General features: G+C 46.0%; 1 protein-coding gene across 2 annotated transcripts in view; it reads right to left on the reverse strand.

Moving 5' to 3' along the window:
- Positions 1-20461, reverse strand: part of ADCY5 (adenylate cyclase 5) — a 334120-nt gene that overhangs the window by 10784 nt on the left and 302875 nt on the right. For both annotated transcript variants that reach the window (XM_084643409.1, XM_084643408.1), the window contains 4 exons: positions 16965-17081; positions 15271-15435; positions 8594-8769; positions 330-356 (listed from right to left, as the gene is read on the reverse strand). In XM_084643409.1, the coding sequence (XP_084499535.1) occupies positions 330-356; positions 8594-8769; positions 15271-15435; positions 16965-17081 (485 nt within the window). The remainder of the gene's footprint in view (positions 1-329; positions 357-8593; positions 8770-15270; positions 15436-16964; positions 17082-20461) is intronic.

Consider the following 20461-nt stretch of genomic DNA (forward strand, 5'->3'; position numbering starts at 1 on the left):
CCGCCCCCAAAATCCCCTTTTGAATTTAAAATTATGAAAACATTTATTAAAGTAAGACCTTCAATCTTTTTTAAAAAACAAAATCTACAATCTGGACCAGTAGCTAGTTGGCATCATACCTTTCAGAATACACTCCAAGAACAAGCATACATGCCTGGTCACTATTCAGCACCTTTGAAGTATCTATACTTTATTGTGCCAGCTCATAGGAGCAATGACAAGAACTAGCAGAAGCCTTGCTATCTGTGACTCAAACATGATGCTACTACATTTTTGTGAACATTTTAAAAGGCAATTTTGGACATGAAATGTGAAAAAAAGAAACTCACCATGTTGATGTTGCATTAGAGAACTCACTGGAAAAAAATCAGACATATTTAAGGTGAATATTTTGGTTTGATCTCTTCAGGAGTAACACAAAAGTCTTTTTGACATCACTGAGGACTTTACAGTCCTGCAGTTTTAACACTGAGTGGCGCTACAATCCTTTTAAACAGTCTTTCATTACTGGCCAGTAGTTACATTGAAAGGTGAAGAATGATGCTATTACATTAATTTCTCTTGAAGTGAGAGTGTGAATTAAACATACATTATGTGTAAAGATCAGTGGGAAAGTTAATTTTCAGAAGACCATCCAGGATTTAAAATCCAATGGAAGGCACTTGGCAAAAGCCTGTGCATGTTTCAGAACATTTCTGAACTACCGGATCCATCTTCCCAATTCATGAATTCTTTAATATTAAAAAGGGACTTCTTTTAAGTAAACCAGCAGTTCTCAACCTGTGGCCCGCAGGCTGCTTGCGGCCCAATCAGCAGACAGCTGTGGCCCATGTGACATCCTCAGGCCCATATACAGGTAGTACATATATTGTGTGGATGTAGCCCACATAACAGAGAGAGAGCTGGATATGCGGCCCACATTGGTAAATAGGTTGAGAAACACTGAAGTAAACTTTAAGGGTCACTTTAGATACCAGTTTGCATTACTAGTACTGTGCTGGGTATGCTGCAAGAGACATTCATTTAACAGAGTTGTGGGAGAGGGCGGAGGGTATGCTCCTCTTACAAAGAAGGGGTGGCAAGGCACTTTTTTGAGAGTAGCTGCCTCGCAAGTTCCTGTCTGATTGTTTGTTTCATGTTGCTGGGGCTAGGCTGTAGTATGAATTGAGTGTTCAGTGTCGAGCACCCTATATAAGTGTCTTTTCTTTTTTAACTGTTTACACAGAAATAAATCAATGATTATTATTATGGTGCCACTGGTGTGCATTGTGCTTTACAGGCAAATCAGAGGACATAACCTTACCCTGAGACCTTACAATATCCCTGAATACTTTGTGCTAAACTATTGTGCAATTTTTGTTATACTGAGACTAAAGCTATGTCTACACTTAAACCACTATCAAACGCTTCAGTGTAGACACTCGCTACAACAACAGATGTTCTCCCATCACTGTAGTTAATCAACCTCCCTGACAGGCAGTAGCTATGTCGGCAGAAGAATTCTTCAAACCAGGGATTAGATTGTCAAATGTATCGCTCAGGGGTGTGGATTTTTCACACCCTTGAGTGACGTAGCTGGTTCAACCTAACTTTTAAGTGTAGACGTGAACTAAGAAGACTATTTGACTTATCGCTGTAGAATTAGAGATAGAATCCACCAAAACCCAAGAAGCATAGTGAAAAAACATTTGGTTCCCTAATCTTATTTCTTACAGAAGATTTTCTGCTGTATTGAGACCAGGGATCCCTCTCATTTTGATTTATAAATACATCTTTATCTTGCACACTATTCATAACAGACTTCTTAGCCACTTTACTCTGCTACACCAGCAATACACAGGGTCCAGGCTGTATGTATCAGCGTACACAATTCAGGAGCTTTGGAGATTGCTGAATGCCTGATCTAAACTGTAGGCACTAACCTTGGCTGTAAATCATAGGGATAGGGAAACGGTGATTTATAATAAAGCCTTGGTGAACAAAAAAGCCTGCTGCCGCAAATGATTTCTTTCTATTAATAGGTTGAGGGAGACTCATGTTTTGTGGCAGGAATATTTTACAGCGTTTGCACCGATTGGAACAGCAGAAAAATGTACTATTCAACCAGGTTAGTGTATTTCCCAGCTGAGGGCAGTGGATATATATGGGGGTCGATTCTCCCCTGTGGCGAGGATCTACCTGACACAGGATAGTCGTGGTGAGAGACGGAAGAGGCCATCAGGGTGCTCGTTGTGTGACTCCCAGATCCTGCAATACCTGCCCCGGGTGTAAGTGAAAGTAGCTCTTCAGCTGCTCTAATTCACATCACAGGCATAAGGTGACTTAAGAACCTCGTACTAATAGAGGATTGGCATAGCAAAGTAGGATGAGTTAAGTGGGGTGTGGGGGGGAGATGACCACATGGGGAGACTTCCTTACCTGAGCTTGAGATTTCAGGAATATCCTTTGACAAAAGATTCAGCAAGAAGGCATGTATTATATGGGTGCAATATATACATGTAAGTGCTTGGTCGGCCTGACGGCTGGGGTTCTCAGGAACACTGGCATTCAGTAAGTATTGAAAGATTTGGCCAAGCTCACTCAGTCATCCCTATTAGTTTGTAACAATGTGGCACAGAGGCCCATTGGTGCCTGCTGGCCAAGGCTTCACTGATCTGTGTCAGCAACTCCTAATAGGCCTGACAAACTCACTACACCTAACACACTGCTTTTGCAGTAAATTATTCCCACATAGTGTCTTGGTAGGTATCAAATGAAAAGTGGTGTCATTAATATCAATGTGAAATGTATGTACTGATGATATTTAAAAAGTTATGTACAGAAAATATATCCTGAGCGTATGTATCAAAGGTATGAGTCACCAGCAGGGACAGGTTCTCTCTCAGCACAGGGGTGTTTGGATAGCTAGCTAATTTACATATAAATAAAGCCTTGTATTGTTTCACAACAGGCCTCTCTTCACTGATTAGAACTGAATGCTAATAAAGAACAGAGACATGTGAAGTCAGCATGAAGGCAACAGGCACCAGAGAAAAAACAGGCTTTGTCTCCACTTAAACCACTCCACTAGCACATCAGTGTAGAGAGGTTCTCCCATCGCTATAGTTAATCCACCTCCCCAAGAGGCAGGTAGCTAGGTTGATAGAAGAATCTGTCTGTCAGCATGATGCTATCTACACTGGAGGTTTGGTTGGCATTCTAGATTTCTCTCTCTCAGGGTTGTCAAGTTTTCACAGCCCTGAGAGATATAACTATGCCTATGTAAGTTTTCAGTGTAGACCTGCCCCTAGAGGGTTTTACTGATGCTGGGGACAAAATCACTAACTTTGGGGGAAAATAAGAGGAAGGGAAAAGGACACGTCCTGGTCCATCACGGAGGGCACACAAAGGACAGGGCTTTTGGACCCATGAACAGTGGATCCAGCCATGTGGGTTGATGATGCTGGAAGAAAGGTTTAGGTGATTTCAGACAAGGATTTTAGCCTGTTAAAGTTAAGTTTAGACACCAAGGAGCGTGTTATACTTTTTATTTCATATGTAACCATTCCTGTTTCCATTAACCTTACCCAGTATCTTAATCTTTGATGATAAACGTATGATTGTTTCACTATATCTCCATGCTGTGGTGTTATAAAGGACCTGATCTTAAGCTGGGGACCTGGTCAGTGAAGCTGTGTGTATACTGTTCCCTTGGGAATAGTTACTGTGAGTGTCCAGTGACATGGGCTGGACACCACCAGGAGACACCTCAGAAGAGGAGCTCAGGGACTGAAGTACACCAAGTGTTAACCTGCAAGCAAAGGTAAGATGGCAGAGCCCTGAAGAGACTCTCGGAGTGACTAAGAGAGTGAGTGTGTCAGGGAGCTGACACCCAGTTTAGCACCAGCAAGTCTCTCTCTGGCTGAGGAAGGGGGATAATCAGGTGACTCACAATCCTAGACACAAAAAGAAACCATCACAAACAAGTCTGGGAAAACTGGGGGAGCTCCAGAGTAATGGAAAAAAGCGAATGTTGTGCCATTATTTAAAACAAGTAAATGGGACGACCTGGGCAACTAGACTGGTTAGTCTGACATCAGTCTCAAGCAAAATCATGGAAAGGCTAATATGGGATGCAACTGGTAAAGAATTAAAAAATGGTAGTTTAATGAAAGACAGTCAACATGGTTTGATGGAACATGGGCCATGTCAAACAAACTTGATGCTGTTTTTTGATGCGATTACAAAGTTTGGGTTGTAAAGGTGATTTTTCACATAACATTCTGATAAAAGAGTAAGCACTATACCAAATCAATGTAGCCCATATTAGATGGATTAAAAACTGGTTAACTGACTGATCACAAAAAGTAACTGTAAATGGGGAATCATTATCCACAGGAATATAAGTCATAGGACTGGAAGAGACCTCCTTGGTCACTGAGCCCAGTCCCCTGCTACTGCAGAAAACACCATCAAGTAATCCTGTTAATAAACTTATCAAGCTCCATCTTAAAATTAGTTCGGTTGTTTGCCTCCACTACTCCTATTGTAAGAAGGAGGGGGTGTTTCTAGTGGACTTTCAGAGGGACTATTCTTGGCCTCATGCTATTCAATATTTTTAGCAATGATCTGCAGAAAACATTAAGTCATTGCAAGTGAAGTATGCAGATAACACAAAAATTGTTGGAGTGGTAATTAATCATGGGAACAAGTAGGTAATACAGACCAAGCAGGATCGTTTGATAGATGCGCTTCTTTGGGCAACATGTGTAGGAGCAGCCCTAGGCATTTTGCCAACCAAACAATTTCAGCCCCCCGCCCCCCAAAAGCGGCAGAGAAAACAAAAAAATGGCCAGCCAACCAGTGGAGGAGGTGGAAAAAAAAGTCATGGCCCCTGAAAGCTGGTGCCCAGGACAACCGTCCTGCTGAACCAGCCCTGAACATGCATTTTTCACACAGCAGAATGTGAGATCGTACATCTAAGAACAAAGAACATCGTTCACACTTACAAGATGCGGGACTGAATCTTGGTATGCAGTGACTCTGAGAAGGACTGAGGGGTTACACCATATAATCAGCTGAACATGAGCTTCCAGTGTAATGCTGTAGCTAGTCAGTAAATGCAATCCTTGCATGAATAAACACAGGAATATCAAGTGGGAGTACAGAGGTGGTTTTACCTTAGCGTACGGCATTAGTGAGACCATTACTGGAATACTGCATCCAATTCTGGTGTCCATACTTCGAAAAATATGTTGATAAATGGAAAGTGTTCTGCAAAGAGCTACAAGTACAGTTCAAAATCTTATAATGAAAGGCTGAAGAAGCTTAATCTAGTTTATCCAAGAGGAGGTTAAGAGATCACTTGATCATGTCTACAAGTACCTACATGGGGAAGAGATTTCTGATAGTAGATGGATCTTTAGTCTAGCACAGAGGTGGGCAAACTACGGCGTGCAGGCCACAGCCGGTCCGCGGGACCGTCCTGCCTGGCCCCTAAGCTCCCAGCCAGGGAGGCTAGCCCCCAGCCCCTCCCCCGGTGCCTCAGTGTGCCGCACTCTGGCCCACCACTCCTGTTGAGCAGCTCGGGCAGCAGGGCTGGCTCCGGCCAGGCGGCATGGTAAGGAGGTGGGGAGCGGGGGGTTGGATGGGGTGGAGGTTTTGGGGGCAGTCAGGGGACAGGGAGCAGTTGGATAGGCGTGGGAGACATGAGGGGGCTGTCAGAGGGCGGGGGTGTAGATAGGGGTTGGGACAGTCAGGGGACAGGGAGCAGGGGGGTGGTTAGGGGGACAGGGGGAGGTTGGATGTGGCAGAGATTCTGGGTGTGTGTGTCAGGGGATGGGAAACGGGGGGTTGTATAGGGGGTGAGGTCCCAGGAGGGGCAGTCAGGGGACAAGAAGCAGGGGGGCTGGATGGGTCAGGGTTCTGAGGGGGGCATTCGGGGCTGGAAGTGGCGATGCCAGGCTGTTTGGGGAGGCACAGCCTTCCTTACATGGCCCTCCATACAGTTTGGAAACCCCGATGTGGCCCTCGGGCCAAAAAGTTTGCCCACCCCTGGTCTAGTAGAAAAAGGCATAACAAGATCCAATGGGTGGAAGCTGAAGCTAGCCAATCCAGAATAAACCTAAAATGAAAATTTCAAAATTGAGGCTAATCAATAAATCAGTAAATCTACCTTGGTGCAACTTACCTAGGAACATGATGTACATTCCATCTCAAGACTGGATGTTGTTCTAAAAGATATGCTTATAGCTCAAGCAGAAACTGTGGGCTTGATGCAAAATTACTGGGTGAAGTTTTCTGGCCTATGTTATGCAGGAGGTCAGACTGGATTATCATAACGATGCCTTTTGGTTTTAAAAGCTATGAGTCTATGAAGTTAATTTTCTCTCCTGCATGGCAGATGAGTTTTACGTAACACTAGCTTTGCTCTTCTAGTTATACTTCAAGTGTCACGATGCTGGTGTGTCATTGTAGTCATGTCTAGTGATTTCCAGTGCATTACTATCAGTCTTCAGTTGCTTGCATGGTGGAATGGTTTGTACCCAGAAGTACAAAGTGACATCTGTATAGTTCCTAATGAGTGAATGTATTCTAAAGCCTGCAGAATAGACAGTAATTATATAACTACACCAGGAGTCCAAATAAAAGTATCACGAGGCTGTGTTTTTTATGTCAGCTGGACGTGGTGGTACATCTCTAGATTGTGTGTTGTACACTGACTACCCATCTCTCATAAGACACAAATGGAGTGCTATGCTTTGTGGTGTTAGCTGCTAATGGAGCTTTTAGTGGAAACAAAAATAATTTAATGAGAATACAGCAGCACAGAAATTTCTTTCTGGGAAAAACTGCTGATTTCCTCCACCTTATTACTGACATTTTGATTGCGGAGTGATGTAAATTACGCTTTTAAGTGCTGTAATCTTGCAGAACGCTAGGTTTACCAAGAATGTGATGCCTTTTGGGGTATAAAATGCTTTTTTTCTCCAAATTATGTTTCTATGTTATTTCTTCAAACAGGCAAAGCTATTTTGGGATACATTTTCTCCTAAAAGAAGGAAATAAAACCCCCAAAAGAGATTAATTGCATCAAAACTACTGACAATGAATATGGCAAAGAAGCGATACTAGTGCCACTTGGCTTCCTGCACTTGGCTTCCTGCACAATTTTGTTTGCTTATGCTAACAAACTATTTGCAATGATTCCATTGTAAATTTAAAGGAGAACCTATAAAATCATAAATTATTATTGGACACATAATAATACTAATAAAAGTGGTTTTGAATGTTATGAAAATTGAGCATACCCAGCTCAAAAGAACCAACGGACACCAGAAAGGACATGAAACCATCCATGTGGAGCAGTTGTCTCCATCTCAAATGATGTGAAATTAGGACAGATGAACATGTAAGAAAACAAAGGAATATGTGGTGGGCAACTCAGGAGGTGTGTGTGTGTGTGTGTGTGTGTGTGTGTGTGTGTGTGTGTGTGTGTGTGTGTGTGTGTGTGTGTGTGTGTGTGTGTGTGTGTGTGTGTGTGTGTGTGTGTGTGTGTGTGTGTGTGTGTGCGCGCCCGCCCTCCCCAACATCTTGAGGAGATTCCATCATCAGTGGAAGGAGGTTTGTTCAGCAGCATTAGTGCAAGCTTCCCTCACACTGTGCTTCAAAACCCTGACCTGGAGGGACCAATGCACCTCTATAGATAAAAGGATAGCTTTCATTCCCACTTAGTCCTTGGCCTATTTGCAGAGATTGAGAGTTAATGTCACCGTTGGCTTTTGAGATGTGGACATTAGGAACAGGGCGGAGATCACCAGGCAGACATCAGATAGCAATTTTGAGTCACTACTAACCTGGGCTGGATTTGAAGCAACAAACCAGAGGTGAAACCCAGCACCCCAGTATTTCATTACCAAGGGCTTGCCTAGAGGAATAGTTAATGCATGGTAGGCTGGAGTGTAAATCTACCTCGTACTAGCCTGCCAAGCACTAATGGTTCACATGTACCCTTCTGCCCCACACTAGAAGTTCCCTAGTGACCTACTCTCATTTCAAAGCTGGGTATCTCTGAGACCACTGAAACTCCTAGTGCGCGGTACCAAGGTTCACATGGACAGTTAGTACGCAGCACAGTAATGCGAGGTAGCTTTACAGCCCAGCCTGCAGTACGCTAACTGTTCATTTGATGAGCCCCAACTCTCTGAGCCATTCAGACTCTGTTGGTATTTTTATTTTTGAAGTAGCCATTTCTGTCTTGACAGTCTTGAAGAGTCTTATGCTAGCAATCAGAACAGCTAACAGCCTCCATGTTAAGAAAAAAAAATCCACACTCATTCCAATTATGTTTTGTCAGTAATATTTGATCGTTACCGAAAATCTGACAACCAGGTTTAATCTTCAGGAGAAGATTTCTAAGGTGTAGAGGCCTGTGAGATGGCTCGGAGAATAGGAACAATGATGGAGCCTTAATTTGTTGTGACTTACACCTCAGTACTGCAGTTCCACAGTTTACGCACTGTAGACTCAGAAACCCAGTCTTCCTAGTGATATGGAGGCATCATTGGGAGTCAATATGATGGAGGAAGACATTTTGAAAGTGAAATCCACTTACACAGTGTTGGCTGCAACTAGAAGATCTGCATTGTCAAAGAGGTTCACCCCTGGCACCTCCACAATGAGAACGTATATGAATTCGATGATCAACATTAGGATCAGTTTCCCGATGCAGCTGATCTGAAGGAACACAGAGCAGGCCAGGAGACTCAGTAAGACACTGTAGGTAAAATACTGTGTAAAGAGAAAAAAGGAAAACAGGAGAGAGAGAAAACTCAGTAGGACAAAGCAAACCAAAACTAAGAGACATAACAGACCATATAGAGGGAGTAGTAACCCTACCCCTGAGCTAAATGAACACTTAGACTGAAGGTCAAGGTGTGTGTGTGTCCCCAGGAGGTAGCAGAAAGCACCATCACATTAATATTACAGTAAAATGCCTAATGTTCTAAGGCCAGATTCTGCCCTTGGTTATACCTGTGCAACATCATGGAACTTAGTGGAGTTGGAGCAATAGCCACATCCGTCCCATCCTTTACCAAGCTCAACGTGCCAAGCAGAGTGGAGGGGATGGATCCTCATCCGGCCATGGAGCAGCACGGCTCAGCATCAGGGCTGCAGTAGCATCCTCGGCCTGCGAAATGGATCCACCAGCCCTGCTCCCACTCCACCCTCATCCACCACTTCCAGATAGATGCGGAGTCTCCTCAGTTCCCATTATACCTAATTCTGCTCCCCGCTCTCTACACAGACCTCACTTTAGCTATGTATGCGAGTTGTAGAGTACACAACACACACTGCATACCTCACTAACACGCAGTGTAGATGGTGAGGCAGGGCTTAGGGGAACAGGGTAGAGGGCCTATATGACGCTGGCAGACCAGGTGCCAGCTCTTGCAAAGGCTTTAGGCCTCAGCCAAGCACTGACAAATTCACTGCTGGGAACCAGTCTGTTTCACGTATGGCAGTATAGTTAAGATAGGTATTGGACTTATAACAATGTGTTTAGTCTTTATGAAATGTTTGTAAGTTGCTGCATGCATTAATTTCACTTATAATTTCGTTATCACCTGCTGCAAGCTAATATTTAAGTTTTTGCTTTGTAACTGTAAAAAATGTTTGCTCTAAAACTGTGATTTAGGGATATCTGCTGCCCATCGAAAAGGCCTATCAAAACTAAACAGGCCATTGTGGGACATCACGATACAGACGCTGTTAATTGCCCCTGGACACCTATGAGGAAACTACTTGCAAAAGGGCTCATCCCATCAGCTTGAATTCTGGAAAAAGAAAAGAAAAATATCTAACAGGAAAATTTTTCATCTTTTTCACTGTTTGGACTCTCAGAGGGCTGGAGCCATAGGTGCCGACTCCGTGGGTGCTCCGGGGCTGGAGCACCCACAGGGAAAAATTGGTGGGTGCTCTGCACCCACTGGCAGCCAAGCTCCCCTCCCTGCCCCCCTGCTTCACCTCATCTCTGCCTCCTCCCCTGAGCACGCCGCGTCCCTGCTTCTCCCCCTAGCTTCCAGCGCTTTCTGCCGTGAAACAGCTGTTTTGTGGCATAACAAGCTCTGGGAGGGAGGGGGAAGGAATGTGGCATGCTCAGGGGAGGAGGTGGGGAAGAGGCGGGGCTGGGGATTTAGGGAAGGAGACCAATAGGGGCAAGAGGGGGGCAGAGTTGGGGCGGGGACTTTGGGGAAGGGATTGGAATGGGGGCGGGGTGGGAGGGGGCAGGACAGGGGTGGAGTCAGGGTGGCGCCAGGGGCAGAGGGGGGTTGAGCAGCCACTGGTGCCAGCAGAAGTTGGTGCCTATGGCTGGAGCTCTGACATAGAAGCAGAGATCCAAGGATGAAACTGGATTAGCCCTAAAAGACATTAAACTCTTACAGATTTCTACAACTCTGTCACCTTTTGGAACCATAGACTGTAATTCAGTTGTGTATTTATGTTGCTTGCTTTAACCTTGTAATAAGTCTAATTTTTCTTAGTTAATAAATCCTTAGATAGTTTACTATAGGACTGGCTACAAGTGTTGTCTTTAGTGTGAGACCTAAGGTGCAGAGTGATCTGGGGTAAGTGACTGGTCCTTTGTGACTGAGAGTAATCTCAATATTGTTGTGATCTTTGGTAAAGTCACAATGTATCACTAAACTCAGCTTTCCTGGGTGGCAAAAGAAACTGGAATGCCCAAGGGGACTGTCTGTGACTCCCTGGTATAGTGCGTTCACACTTGCTACTAGGTTGGTGAAATCTAATTATAGAACATACAATCAGCTTGGAGTCTCTCCCCTGCTTCTTGACAGTCTGTCCTGAGGTCAGCACTCATGGTTGTGAGCCACTCCAGACAGTGTGACCCCCAACATACCTCAATGCTACGCATGGGTGGCGGGTGGAGCCCCCCTTTGGGGAGGCTAGCCCCCGGCTTCGCCCCTTCCACCCGCACGGCCTGCTCCTGGACCAGAGCCCCGAGACTCCCTGCCCCCACCGTGGCCAAAGCAACAAGCCCCCCCACCCAGAGGAGCCCCGAGCCCCCCATCCCTTGGCCGGAGGAGCCCCAGGTTGGCCGAAGCCCTGAGTCCCCTCCACCTGCCCAGAGGAGCACTGACCCCGCCACACCCCCACTTGCCTGGAGGAGCCCCAGGCCAGCTACAGCTATACCTCCCCATCCCTCCCCAGACCCCAAGCCGCCCATGAAAAGCCACAGCATCTCTTCCCAAAGAGGAACCTTTTGATATACCCCGCGCAGGTTCCGAGGCGGCTGAGGAGGTGGTATCTGCTTCTCAGCTTCCTGGATTCATCAGTAATCTCTCTGGAGTCCAGGGAGATGACTGGTGAACCCAGGAAGCTGAATAGCACATACTGCCTCCTCAGCCGCCCCAGAACCTGCATGGGGCATAATAAAGCAAAAAGGTCCCCTGCCAAACCCGCAAGCTGGTGGCCAGCAGCAGCGTCAGGAGAAACAGAACCTCCTCTGGTCTATTATACCCACCGCCCATGACACTACGGTATTTACCCTGCACAGCCCGCTACATGCTCAAGCAGTGCCTTCCACATCTGCATTGCTATTTTTAGCAGCACAGTGTCCCACTGCCTCTCTGCTGCTGGAGCCTTTCACCAATTCAGCAAAAGGCTCCACCAGCAGGGAAAGATTCCTCCGGTGCCAGTAGGGAGCTGCCAGAGCTTTCCCCTCACAGCTCCCTTTCCACTGCAGCCTTTCACTGCCATGTGTAGCTACATACTGCAGTTACAAGTATGGACGCAGCCTGCTTTCACTGTGGCTCGTAGTGCCGGTACTCTCCATGCCACCACAAGTTTAGACAAGGCATAACGAAGATTATAAAATGTTGCAAATTACAGCAATGAGTGTGGTATAACCCCTTGTGACGAAGTGGGCCTGTTCTTAATGTTTCCTCCGAATATTGTGGGGGTGCCTCAGTTTCCCCTATGCAGTTCTTAAGTATCTAGGGGGTGGGGTAAGGGTGTATGATCATTGCAAAGCCCTAGAGGGCAGGTGTGTGCAGGGGTCTGGACACAGAGAATGGCCAACACCCTGTTTCCTGGCAACTGATGGCCTGGGCCCTTCCCCCCCTGCAAGGTGAGAGCTGAAGGGTTGGAGAACAAAGGAATCAGGTGACCTCCTGGCCCGGGAAAGGAACAAAGCCCAGAGGAGGAGGGGCTGGAGGGAGTTTCAGTTTGGGGCTGGCTGGGACATGGAGTGAAGTGCAGACGTGGTTGTCTGGCTCACTGCCCCCCAAAATGGACCCAGCTGAGGGGTCCCGTTCTCTGCACCTGCAAGCTCTGTTTTAGACCATGTTCCTGTCGTCTAATAAACCTTCTGTTTTACTGGCTGGCTGAGAGTCACGTCTGACTGCGGAGTTGGGGTGCAGGACCCTCTGGCTTCCCCAGGAGCCCCACCTGAGTGGACTCGCTGGGGGGAAGCGCACGGAGGGGCAGAGGATGCTGAATGCTCCGAGGTCAGACCCAGGAAGGTGGAAGCTGTGTGAGCTGTGTGTCCTGAAGACAGGCTGCTCACAGAAAGGCGACTGCCCCAGAGTCCTGACTGGCTTCATGGGGAGCAGTTCCAGAGCATCGCCCAGGGACTCCGTGACACCCCTCCTCCCATAGTTTAGACCAGGGGTCGGCAACCTTTCAGAAGTGGGGTGCCAAGTCTTCATTTATTCACTTTAATTTAAGGTTTTGCGTGCCAGTCATACATTTTAACGTTTTTTAGACGGTCTCTCTCTGTAAGTCTCTATATTATATAACTAAACTATTGTCGTATGTAAAGTAAACAAGGTTTTCAAAATGTTTAAGAAGCTTCATTTAAAATTAAATTAAAATGCAGATCTTACGCTGCCGGCCAGCTCAGCCCGTTGCCAGCCTGGGGTTCCAGGCTCAGCCCAGTGCCACTCAGCTCGCTGCCGGTCTGGGATCCTGGCCCTGCCCACATACAGTGGGTACCTACCTTCTCCCTGGTTCTGGCCATTCTCTTCCTCTCTCTCTGCACTGAGCTGAGGGTGGGAGTGCACTGAGCACAGGGCTGGGGGTGAAGAAGCAGGCTGGGGGTTGGGGTGTAGGGTCTGGCCAGGAGCTAGAATGAGGGAGGGGCGCAGGGTTGGGGCAGGAGATTTGGGTGTGGAGCACTTACCTGGGCAGCTCCCAATTGGTGCGAGGGGTGCAGGTAGGAATGTGGTGGTGCAGGAGCTCCCGTTTGGTGCTCAGGGTGGGGGTGAGAATGTGGGGGGTACAAGAGTCAGGGCATGGGATGTGGGAGGCTGGGTACGTGTGAGGGGTGCAGGAGTCAGGGCAGGGGGCTGGAGGTGTGTGAGGAGGGTGCAGGAGTCAGGGCATGGGGGGGCTGGGTATGTGTGTGGGGTGCTGGAGTTAGGGCTGGGGTCATGGGGGTGCAGGGGTCAGGGCAGGAGGCTGGGTGTGTGTGAGGGGGGTGCAGGGGTCAGGGCAGAGGGCTGGGTGTGTGGGGGGTGTAGGGGTCAGGGCAGAAGGCTGGGGTGTGTGGGGGGTGCAGGCGTCAGGGCAGAGGGCTGCGAGCGTGTGAGGGGGGTGCAGGGGTCAGGGCAGAGGGCTGGGTGTGTGTGGGGGTGTAGGGGTCAGGGCAGAAGGCTGGGGTGTGTGAGGGGGGTGCAGGCGTCAGGGCAGAGGGCTGCGAGCGTGTATGGGGGGGTGCAGGGGTTAGGGCAGAGGGCTGGTGTGTGTGTGGGGGGGGTGTAGGGATCAGGGCAGAGGGCTGGTGGTGTGGTTCAAGATCGTAGGGGTGGTCTCAGCACCCTGCCCAGAGTGGCTCTCGGCAGGGGGCTGGAGGGGATATGCCCTGATTCCACCACTCTTCCCCAAGGCCTCGTCCCCACCTCTTCTCCGCCTCCTCCCTGGAGCAGCGAGCACGTTGCGGCTCCGCTTCTCCCCCTCCCTCGCGAGGGCCATCAGCTGATTGGAGGCAGGGAGGGAGAGGAGGAGGGGCGGGAACCCAGCAGGCTGGGGGAAGAGGCAGGGGAGGGGGGGCCTTGCCTGCCCTGCCGCAGCAGTGAGCAGGACCAAGCTTCTTCACCCTGCCCCCGCGGGGGGGAGGCGGAGAAGAGCAGGCCGGGGTGGGCAGGGTTTTTAATGGCACGCTGCTGCCTGCCGTCCCCTGGATTACATAATGGCATTGTCTTTAATGACATCAGAATTACACTCCAACTGCTCCAATGGGAGGTAAGGGCCCTCAGCACATCTGGGGCACCCCGTAACACCTTGAACAACTGGGCCCTAAAGGATCAGCCAGAAAACGGAAAAGGTTCCCATAAACCCCTAAGGTCCAGACATCACAGCCGCCTGCACCACAGGCTTTTCCTCTTCGGTTCCGACTGAATTTTTTTTTTAATGGCTGTGACCTAAACGCTCACAGAAGTATCTTGAACAACTGCCCAAAAGGAAGAAATTTAGGGCACAGTAAAGTACGATGTCATGAAAAAGATTTATATCTTTTGCTGTAACAAAATAAAAATCAATAGTTCAAAGCAGCTTGCTTCAGTGCTACAAATCCTGACTACTGGACTATTATAACTTTTCTGCTTCCAGTCACGGCCCATACTGGATGCTCCAGAGAAACGCAGAATGTACCCAGGCCAAAGTTTTCAAACTCGGTGGCTTCAGTTAGGCTCTAAAATGCATATTTAGGCACCTACATTAATTTTCAGAGGCGACGAGTACCCAAAAGTTCTACTGAAGTCACTGACAGCCACTGAAGCACGTCAGTAAACTATGTCATGAACGCATGTGATCATGTCTCCCTCTCGTGGCTGAATCCAGTGACTACAAAAGCCCACTACTACTTACTCAAAGCTAAAGTTTTCCTGCAACTTGAGCAGTGAAGGTCTCCAGTTCATCTCTTCCAACAACAACGTGCCTATGTAATAGCTGTGGTTTGGTACACCGAGCACCTGCAGGTCCCACTGACTTCAACCAGCGCTGCGAGTGCACAGCACCTCTGAAAATCAGACCACCTATTTAGATGTCTTAACATGGATTTAGGTGCCTAACTTGAAACACCCACGTTTGAGAATGTTGACCCTTATCAATTCTGTAATGATGGCTGCAAAGGGAAATTTGTGTCATGGCTCCTGTTGTGAACAATCTTCACCCTGTATGAGATTTAATTACTTTTATGCGAGCATGAGTAAATACAGAACTGAGCCCCTTTTGAAATCCAGCTCTGCAAACAATTCTTTCAAGCAATACCTCTGGGAAGTTGCAATTGGGCAGGGAACTGCCACAGAATCCCTGCCAGGTGCCCAGGCTGTATTTGAAAGATGAGTTGCTGATAAGGCATATGTCCACCTGGTCGGGAGTGATGTTATACTCTGTAGCCACACAGCTGACAAGATCCACAGTGCTGCACATGAACTGGAGAAAATAAAGATTGTGACAAAAACCAAAGGCACGGGTAAGAAGAAAAATCAACAACCAATCCATTTTAAAAATTCTCTTGAAAACGATAGAATTAAACATCGGGTGACACACGATATATATCAGTGCCCCAGTTTCCACAATAAGTTTGCTTATCTATGCAAATCACTGGTATATTTATACTTGGTAGCAACTAATGTATTGACAAAGGGGATATGCTGGTAATTTCTCATAGCTAGCAATCTATCACTAAGACTACTGCAGCAGGGGGCCTTTTGCAGCAAAGGCTATTGGACCAAGAAAAAACCCACTGTTGCAGACTTGCTACAAAATGCTGAGAAACCAGCAGAATACTGGTACTACAGAGTGCTGAATACTACTTCATGACCAGTCTGATTAAGCAACGAGTTTGCATCAGCCTTTGTTAATGTTATGAAATGGTTAGCAATGACAATGGCCAGACACTCCAGGCTGTTGAGTAGAATGTCCATGAATAAGGGTCCAATTCTGAAAGGTGCTGAGCACGTTTAATCCACACCTGCTTCTTTATTGGGGCCCAATCCTATGAGGTGCTTAGCGTCTTGAAAGATCAGGCCCTAACACTGTAACCATAATAATACTTTGCACTTCCCTAGTGCCTTCTACCCCAGAACTAAAAGTGCTCTACAAACAATATTTATCTCCATTTTACAGATGGGGAAACAGAGGCAGAGAGCGACTACCAGCCTGATTTAAGAGGTGCTGAGGACCTGCTATTTTCATTGAAATCAATGAGATCTGCGGTAGACCAGCACTTTTAAAAGTTAAGCCATAATTGACATACAGGAAAACTATAGCAGTGCCAGCAGTAGAGGCCAAATCCAACACACTGCCCAGTGCTTTAATCACAGGATCATCCCTTTTCTCTTAAAAATCCCCCAGATTTATGTAGCATACAGAATATTTAGTTTCATTTGAAAATAAATTTAGCTAACAAGTTAAAAATTAAAAATAGTAGGCTATCAAGAACATTCAATCTTTCTCTTTGCATCTGAAATTAGCAGCAGCGTCTGGATGCAAAGAAATCCAAGTGTTTCACTTAAAATGCAGCCTTTCCAATCTCTGTGAAGTGATTACACTCAGTGTGAAATTCAACGTTGTGCAGAGGCCAGCACAAAGCCTGGGCAGCATGTAAGTCCCACTCAAAATAGAGCTTTTTTGGGACCTGAGTGACACATAGGTCTTGGCCTGGTCCTTTATATAGTGATAAACTTCGCTCCCTGTTTATACAGCTACCAAGAGAAAATAGAACAGTCAAAAAATGGATGTGCAACAAAAGCAAAACCAGAGTCAGCAATGCAGGCTGTGAGGAAGTTATTTAGATGACTCCCATTTCACTTTTGGGGTGGAAAGACTGCCCTCAGAAATAGCAACAGCAACATCTGACATTAATTCACATGATTGCAATGAGTATGCATGTGGTATGCATGCCTGAAAAGATCAATAATAAAACTACACAGTAAAGAAATGGATTAAAAACCATGTACCATGTTGACAAATGCTGACAGAAAAACCAGTATAATGGCGAAGACCCCAACTAAGGTGCTATTGGTCCTGGATTGAACAATCTTCCTTGCGAGAGTCTGGAGTGGAGCTGGGAAAAGCTGGACATGAAATAAAGAGTAAATAAAATACATAAGACGTGGATATTTATAAATGTAATGTTAAGAGCAACCTACATCCCTACATATAAATGGCAGTGCTTTTGCTGGATGGGGTCAAAGAAGAGTGACAAGGACTTGTCTTCTCGAATGTGTTTTTTGGGAGGCGGAGGCAGACAATAAAGTGACGGCAGTGCAGTCTGACTTCTCAAATCTAGCTGTTTCTTCCCAATGAAAACGATGTCTTCTGAGCCAAGATGATATGGTATGCAAAACTGTGTATCCCATCATGGTGGATGGAAAGTTAACCACAAATCATCTTTCGCTGCCAGGATCTAGAGGTCATGGATTTAAAAAAAAGGAGGCTGCAAAATCTCTGGTGTATTCATCAGTGCAATCGGAGGCATACCTCTCTTTCATTCAGGGAAATTAAGCTGTACCATTTTAAGGACACATTGCTAATAGCTTGCGACCTCATTATATTATCTATTCTATCCTCCCTGACAGGCACTTGGTTATCAAACTCTCTTGTCGTGATTACGCTACTGGGCATTCTCTTCCATCTAGATTAACCTTCTGCATAAGCATTCTCCGACTAACAGGGCATCTTTAGAACACTTGGCTCCCAGATGTCTCACTTTATTCAGGATGGAAATACAGTGAATGGTGATAATCCCTAGGAATCCAAGTATACGCTTCCCCAGTCACCCATCTTATTGAAAAAAAAATTGCAACAGGTCTTCTTTCCAGCATGAAGCATTATCTCAGCTATGGCAAGTTCCACAGCAGATAGGATGATTGGGCGGGTTTTTTTTTTTAAACTTTCCCTTCTTTTATATCCCCCTTTGCTGATCCCATTCCCACCTCCATTTCTCTGCTCTACCATGGCACAGAGCATACAGCTCCAGAGGAGCAAAGAGGCTCCTCTAGAACTATACATTAGCAGATGTCTGAGAACTATTCACATTCCCCACAACCTATGAGCATGACCTCTATGATGCTCCCCAGCATCTTCGCTCAAGGGAAAGAAGGGCTAACACAAGACTGCTGCTGCTGCTGCTCCAGAACCCAGATCTCCTTTCTCTGTTACTGCACTGTTGTACCAGCAAAGCCACTAGACTAGAGGGTATTTTTAGAGACACTAGAAGCAAGCAGCACAATGACACCGCACTGCAATTTATCTATGACTAATTAAAAGTCCTGCTTTTCCCTTTTACCCTTCATTCTTACATTTTCAGAGGTACAACATTTTGCCAGTATACTGCTTCCCACACAGCAATCCTACAACATAATTATTAGCTGGTGACTATTACAAAGGGAGAGAGAATCTGCAATGCTGCTAACCATTTTAAAATGCTGACTTCACCAGCTTCCGGCTCAAAACAGTTTCTCTGTCTCCTTGGGGGGACAGGGTATGTGTCTGTGAGAGGAGGGGACTTGGACTGGGAGGGCTTGGCATTCTGACACATTCACACTGAATGACTAAATCCCAGAAAAGGTTACAAATTATTCAGATTCTTGCAATCTTCTTGGAGTTAATTTTTGTAAAGTATTCTTTTTGGAAACAAAAACTGTTAATATAGCAATTCTTGGCACCTAGAGATGAGCCACCATCAAAAGATGTCCTGTCTGCACCACCCAGCTGCTCCTACAAGAAACTTAGGGCTTGTCTACACTTGAAACGCTACAGCAGCCCTGCAGCTGCACCGCTGTGTAGACACTACCTATGCCAATGGGAGAGGTTCTCCCATCGGATTAGGTAATCCACCATCCCGAAGATGCAGTAGCTAGATCAATAAAAGAATTATTCCGTGACCTAGCGCTGTCTAGACTGGAGATTAAGTCCAAATAGCTCCGTGTCTCAGGGATGTGGGATTTTTCATACTCCTGAGAGATGCAGCTATGCCCAGGTAAGTTCCCAGTGTAGACCAGCCCTTAGGCAAGCAGGAAGGTAAGCCCACATGCCTAAGTCTAAAGAGGTATTGCAACAGACGTCTGTATTTTCAACAGTCAATGGAATTTTGGCTCCTAAATTCCATTTGAAAATGAGATTTAGGCTCCTAAATCAGTTAGGTGTTGCAATATCTAAACATCTTTAAAAATCTGGGCTTTTGTGTTCAGCGCTAGACATCTCTGGTTCAATTGCTGGTGTGCTGGCATGTAATTTTGGAGTTGATTTCTTTTAAAAAAAAAATAAATCGAGACCCCAAGAGTTGACTTTTGAAATTTCAGTTCATTTGTAAGATTTGACAATTTTGTTAAATTAACTTTAAATTCAAACATTCAGATCTTGCACCAACAGTCAGTCAATCATCCATTACAAGCTCTCTGAAATGGCTACTTGCCCCACATGCTTTTCAGAAATGTGGTTCCTGGATAATGTGGCATACAAAACCTCATTGCAGAGGACTATATCATTTTTTGATCTGATGATGCAATACCAACTGATATCAATCGGAGATGTATATGAAGATCAAGCATACAAAATGGCCCTTGAACTCTAGTGGTCATGATAACACTGAGAAAATTGTGACTAAATGTAATTTATGGCATCACTTTACTCTCACACCGTCTTTAGAAACACCTCTAACGCACATCTAAGACCCACAGACCTGACTCTCCTCTCACACTACTTATACACTGGGGTAATTCCATTGACTTCAGAGAAGCTATTCCTGATTTACACCACTATTCAGTAAAAGAAGAAGCAGACACCATGAATTCTACTTTAGCAGCTAGACTTCTAATGAGGGTGCTTTTTTTTTTTTATTAAACAGAGTTTCGATATTCAGCTACAATCAGCAGATTTGAGTTTCTAAAAAGTTAAATTGGAAAAAAGCAGCCACATCTGCAAAATACACTTCTGGGAAAAGAGAAGGAAAATCATGAAGGAAGAAACAAGGGAATTAAGAGCAGCAGAGTGGATTTCCCATTTTCTCTATTGCAGGAGCTACTAAGCAATAGTGCCATAGCAACTAATATTTTTAACAAGTAGAACAGACTAATCATTAGCACTTCAAAGTGATGTACAAATGCTAAATAAATAATCCTTACAACACCTCTTTAAAGGACTCCAGATAAGCATTATTCTCACTTGAAAGATAGGGAAACTGAGATAATGCAAGGAGTTATCCCAAGAATGAATACGGCTTGTAAAGGTGAAGGGCAGGGCCATCCCTATAGACTGTGGTGCCCTACGCAGCCCCCCTGTGGAGCAGCATGCAGCTGCGTAGGGCACCAAGAAATTTGGGGCAATTTGGTGCCCCAAATTTCCTGGTGCCCTACGCAGCTGCGTAGTTTGCATATGGGTAGGGACAGCGCTGGTGAAGGGACTAGCTCAGATCTGTTCAGGAAACAGTGGCAGAGCCTGGATTAGAACTCAA

This window comes from Lepidochelys olivacea (assembly GCF_965140295.1).
Source record: "Lepidochelys olivacea isolate rLepOli2 genome assembly, chromosome: 11".
In the NCBI taxonomy this organism is placed as follows: Eukaryota; Metazoa; Chordata; order Testudines; family Cheloniidae; genus Lepidochelys; species Lepidochelys olivacea.